The 5,692-nt window shown below is 35.0% G+C and overlaps 1 protein-coding gene across 1 annotated transcript; it reads left to right on the top strand.

Moving 5' to 3' along the window:
- The first annotated feature begins 683 nt into the window (after positions 1-683).
- Positions 684-4,818, top strand: CNGA1 (cyclic nucleotide gated channel subunit alpha 1). Its single transcript, XM_031553312.2, has 7 exons — positions 684-864; positions 1,158-1,220; positions 1,585-1,614; positions 1,792-1,890; positions 2,604-2,711; positions 2,848-2,954; positions 3,401-4,818. The coding sequence occupies exons 1-7, from the start codon at positions 749-751 to the stop codon at positions 4,816-4,818; spliced, it is 1,941 nt and encodes a 646-aa protein (XP_031409172.2). The 5' UTR covers positions 684-748.
- The last annotated feature ends 874 nt before the right edge of the window (positions 4,819-5,692 follow it).

The raw sequence follows: 5,692 nt of genomic DNA on the forward strand, positions 1-5,692 counted from the left end.
CTATTTTGAAATTCCAGTTAAAAGGCCCTGTCAAGAGCAGATCACTTGTAGACACCAGTGATGCTCCAACAATTAGCAGTCCTATTGATATGAAGATATAATTGACAAAATCATAAAAATAACATTAGAAAAAGGCAAAGAAACAGCAGAAGTTAATTACTTCAGTGATTAAAAGTTCATGCAGTACAAGATACAATATATTAATTATGCACCCTACAGCTTTAAATATATTGAAATGAACAAGCCAGACGTAAATAGCTTCCAGTATTTCTTCTTAAGATGTGCTTATCTTACATGCTATGCACGTGTAATGAGAACGCTACAGCAGTCTTCAAATACTGAGTTCCAGCAGCTATTCTTGTTGTCATCAGATTGTAACTTTCAGATGTCAAACATACTGAGGACTCAGGATGTCACCTGTTCATGAACGTATTTTTCCATCTCCATGAAAAAACTTTTGAGTCTTTTGTTCAAAACCAAATGTAATAGCAAGAAAGGCTTCAAAAAATTTCCTATTTTTACAGTTGCCTGATCATCCAGCACACTGCAGCACTCACAGCACCATTTTTATTTGGAGGGAATGTCACATGAGAGAGGAAACTAGAAAAACTGCTAGGAATTTGGGGGGAAGCAAGGAAATAAGAGATTCATCTTTAGGGGAAAAAAAAAAAAAAAAAAGAGGTGTGTTCTGCTAGTTGTGATACTTTCTGAAATTAATCTTCCTCTCTCACCCAAGACAATTTTGACCATGAAGGTAGGAGTTATTGAGACCCATCACTCCCATGCAATTATACCCAGCGTGGTGGTGCAAGACACCAGTGAGGATCCTGGACTGACAGAGAAAGGAGAAAACAGGTGTGCCAGGTTTGCTTCATTCCATTCCATTCTTGTGCGTTTAGTTTATTTTTCTTTTATTTAATAATTTGGGAATAATTAAGCATAGATAACTTGCCTTCGTCTGATTTTCTTTTTCCTCTATTAATAAATTGATTTTATAATGATGTGATGTATCTTTTTTTTTTTTTTTTGGGTAAATATTTGCATGGATTACTTAGCCCATGATTAAAATTGTGACAAATAGCTTGTGACAATGTAGAGGATTTTTTTTTTTATAATTTCAGCGGGTAACACATAACTGTTGTTTTGCTGTTCCCTAGGAAATGGTATCTACCCGGTGCATTTGCACAGTACAATATTAACAACAATAGTAATAAAGACGAGTAAGTACCTTTGCAATTTCAAAAAGTGATAGTGCTGCTTTACTGATTGCTTAAGCAGCAATGAAAAGGAATAATCTATACCTAATAGTTTCCTTACAAGCAGTTATGTTGTGCAAGTAATCCCAAAAGAGATTGCGTATACATTTGAACTTTACAGACATCAAATATTAAGATCACTCCCAATATCAAAGCTATTGCTATTATATCTATTAATTATGAATATAAATAGTTCTGTAGTAATGCAATAAGAAAAACAAGTGTTCAAGACCAAACAGCTAAGTATAATTCTTTATCCTTAATGAACTCAGATGATTCTAATAATTAAATGAGGAAACAGTAACTGCTGTATTTTCTTTTTCTTAAGAGAGAAGAAAAAGAAAAAAGAAAAGAAGAGGTAAGACAGAAAATCTACTTTAAGGGCTTTTCAGTGTTTCTTTGTGGTTGTTAACTCCTTGGTTGGAGCACTGATTTTTGCTACCAGTGGTGTCTACTACTATTTCTAAATCATTTAATTTTCCAAATATGCTTTAGCTTAATCTGTAATAACTGCAAATGTAAATCTATTTTGTAGCAAGTCAGAAAATAAAAAGGATGGAGAAAGACAAAAGAACAAGGAAAAAAAGGAAAAACACAAAAATAAAGATAAGAAGAAGAAAGAAAAGGATGAAGAGTAAGTATTTTTCATTTAGGTCTTGCTATGTTAGTTTGATAAAATCACTTTTTAAGTACAACTAAAAAAAATGCATTCGTGGGCATGGTGTGGACAAGATACTTACTCTCTATATTGGTATATGGAATGCTGTTGTTCTCCTAGAACAGAATTGTTCCGATTTATTTTCCTATGTAGAGACTAGAATGAGGGCATAAATGCTGCATGGAAAAAATAAAACATAAAAAAATAAACAAAAGATCTGACATGGCTTGTGATAATCCAACATATTTTGGATAATGCTCTGCAGCAAAAGAAGTTCTAAAGGAAGGTCTTCTGCTTGTCAGTGTCAGCTATAAACAAGTAAACTTTTATGTGACCTAAAAGCTCTTGCTTTTTCTTCTTTTTTTGTTATGCTTGGAAAAAGCATCATTTCTTGACCAAAGAAGAGAAATGTGTTTCGTTTGTTTTCACATTCTTTGGTTTCTCTATATAGATTGTGCTGATAATTCATCTAGCTCAGAACTAGATGTTTCACAGTGAGGAAGGTGTAGTTTGTCTCATATAACGCGTGTATTCACATAATTGTTTTATTGCATTCATTCAAGGAAGCTTAGCTTTAATAAAGACCTTTTATTTAACATTAGTATTTTCTGGAATTCTTTGTTCCTCAGAATTTATTGCATATATTTTCAGTCTCTTCTCATAGCTCTTTTTCTCTACCTCTCACTCAGGAAGAAGAAAGATATTTTCATCATTGATCCAGCAGGAAATATTTATTACAACTGGTTGTTCTGCATCACAATGCCTGTCATGTACAACTGGACAATGATTATTGCTAGGTGAGGTACTCCTTTAATAAAACTTCTGGCAAACTGTAATATATATACCTAGTTGGAAATTCACTTCATTCATTCATTTTGTGCAAGTATTTCATTTTCTTTTCATGGTAACTTACTTTTTCCTTTTCCTATTCAGAGCCTGTTTTGATGAACTTCAGAATGACTACTTAGCTGTATGGTTTATTGTTGATTATGTGTCTGATGTCATCTATATTGCTGACATGTTTGTACGGACAAGAACAGGTATGTATACTTGATAATTCATTCTTTCTATTAATATGTTCGTTTTAAAGTCTTATACTACACCCAGAGCTAGATACTTCTAATACAGAACTGAAAATCTGAGGCTCTAACTCCTTCCTCCCATTAACCTTCCTATGGCCTGTCTTGTTGGTTCCCTCCCTCCCTGCCCCCCCCCCCCCATATGTTCATCAGATACTGGATCAGTGAGAGGAAAAGGGTCAGAACTAGGAATGTATTCTTTTCAAAGCTGTGTAGTTTAGCTTAAGCTGAACAATATGGTCCTAAGTTGAATGCTTGGACATATGAGAAATTGCTTAAAAAATAAAAAAAAATGCATTATCTGGAACTTGCACACAACATGTCTTTCAACTCACATTTGGTTTGACACTAAATACAAAACAGTTGAAAATGGAAAATTTTAATACTTACATACAACTTGATTTTAGGTTACCTGGAACAAGGTCTTCTAGTGAAAGAAGAACAAAAGCTTAAAGAGAAATATAAGAGCTCCCTACAATTCAAATTAGATTTTCTGTCAATCATACCAACTGACCTCTTATACTTTAAGTTAGGGCTGAATTACCCAGAGTTGAGAGTAAACCGGCTGCTCAGAGTAGCCCGGATGTTTGAATTTTTCCAGCGAACAGAAACAAGGACAAACTACCCAAATATCTTCAGGATCTCTAACCTTGTCATGTACATTGTGATTATTATTCACTGGAATGCCTGTGTATATTACTCAATCTCAAAAGCCATTGGATTTGGGGCTGACACCTGGGTCTACCCCAACACCTCTCATCCTGAATTTGCCCGTTTGACCAGAAAGTACGTCTATAGCCTCTACTGGTCCACTCTGACCCTGACTACTATCGGTGAGACACCCCCTCCTGTACAAGATTCGGAGTATTTCTTTGTGGTTGTTGACTTCTTGGTTGGAGTATTGATTTTTGCTACCATCGTTGGTAATGTCGGCTCTATGATCTCCAACATGAATGCTGCCAGGGCAGAGTTTCAAGCAAAGATTGATGCTATCAAGCAGTATATGCACTTTCGGAATGTAAGTAAAGACATGGAAAAAAGAGTTATAAAGTGGTTTGACTATCTCTGGACAAACAAAAAAGCTGTGGATGAAAGGGAAGTCTTGAAGTATCTGCCAGACAAACTAAGAGCAGAGATTGCAATCAACGTTCACCTGGAAACTTTAAAAAAAGTCAGGATTTTTGCAGACTGTGAAGCTGGTCTGTTGGTTGAACTTGTTTTGAAACTCCAGCCACAAGTATATAGTCCTGGAGACTATATTTGCAGAAAAGGAGATATTGGACGAGAAATGTACATCATCAAAGAAGGCAAACTTGCAGTAGTCGCTGATGATGGAGTGACACAATTTGTGGTCCTTAGTGATGGCAGCTATTTTGGAGAAATCAGCATTCTTAATATCAAAGGTAGCAAAGCTGGCAACCGAAGAACAGCCAATATTAGAAGTATTGGATACTCAGACTTATTCTGTCTGTCTAAAGATGATCTCATGGAGGCTTTAACAGAGTATCCTGATGCAAAGGCAATGCTGGAAGAAAAAGGTAAACAAATCCTCATGAAAGATGGATTGCTGGATATTGAAGTTGCAAATTTAGGAAGTGATCCAAAAGACCTGGAAGAGAAGGTCGCTTATATGGAAGGAACAATGGACAGATTACAAACAAAGTTTGCCAGGTTGTTAGCTGAGTATGACGCTGCACAACAGAAACTGAAAAAAAGACTTACACAAATCGAGAAAATACTAAAGCCAGTTATAGAGCAAGAATTCTTAGACTTTGAAGAAGCAGATCCATCCACAGATAAACCCGGAGTGACAAAAACAGAATAAAAACCTAGTGATTGGCAATAGGACTGAAGGTCCAGTCTTTCTGACTGAGTACATTCTTCTCTAGTCTTGTATGACCCGACAATTACTTACTTATGAAAAATTATCCATTGAGATAATATCACCAATTCCCTAAAAACAACACGTATTTGGCAGGTTTAGGATAGAAAGAAGAATCAAGAATGAGGATGGGACATAAAATCTCACTCTTTATGTTACACCTTTGTACGTCTAATGCATTCTACTTGTATATGAATATTGAAGATTTTCCTGACTGTTTTAAAATCATTTCTTCGTGTCTTCTTATAAAGAAGAAGATAATTATAATCTTCTTGCTAAGAAAGATAATCTTTTTAAAGATAAAAAAAGTTTGGTAACTGTATTAATTATTTTAAGGGAATATAGGCATGAATCATGATAATAATTTGTATATAAACAAACATACTTTAATATCTGGTGATTAAAGTACGATTAATTACATATGGGATATTATTACATAAAGAATTACATATTTCTGTTTCTAAAAAATTAGGTATATCTACAATGCAGATGTGAGCATTGAAGGTTGTAAGATCTGGAAAATATTATGACTTCGTTGGGTCCACCTCAGCTGATCTCTTGAAGTAAGAGTGGGCAGTTTTACAATGGTGTTTTCTTAGGAATATCACAGGAAAAGGCTAGAGTATGGAGGGGAGAAAATCTGGTCTTTTTTATGTATCTGTATGAGAAGTACAGATGGCTGAAAACCTAGCTATTCTTTCCACAGTGGTAGCAGATACTGAAGACTGTTCTGCTCTGTGCAGTCACATGGGCACTGAACATGGACTACTCCTCAAATATAACTGCTTAAAAATCTTTGTATTGCTAAAGTAACAGC

Source organism: Meleagris gallopavo, chromosome 4 (assembly GCF_905368555.1).
Source record: "Meleagris gallopavo chromosome 4, MGAL_WU_HG_1.1, whole genome shotgun sequence".
Classification (NCBI taxonomy): Eukaryota; Metazoa; Chordata; class Aves; order Galliformes; family Phasianidae; genus Meleagris; species Meleagris gallopavo.

Bases quoted from the DNA above. Each gene is read 5' to 3' on its own strand.
- CNGA1 (XM_031553312.2), top strand. From the start codon at position 749: ATGAAGGTAGGAGTTATTGAGACCCATCACTCCCATGCAATTATACCC. The intron at 1,615-1,791 runs GTAAGACAGAAA...TCTATTTTGTAG, and splicing joins AAGAAAAAAGAAAAGAAGAG to CAAGTCAGAAAATAAAAAGG. The intron at 2,955-3,400 runs GTATGTATACTT...ACTTGATTTTAG, and splicing joins GTTTGTACGGACAAGAACAG to GTTACCTGGAACAAGGTCTT.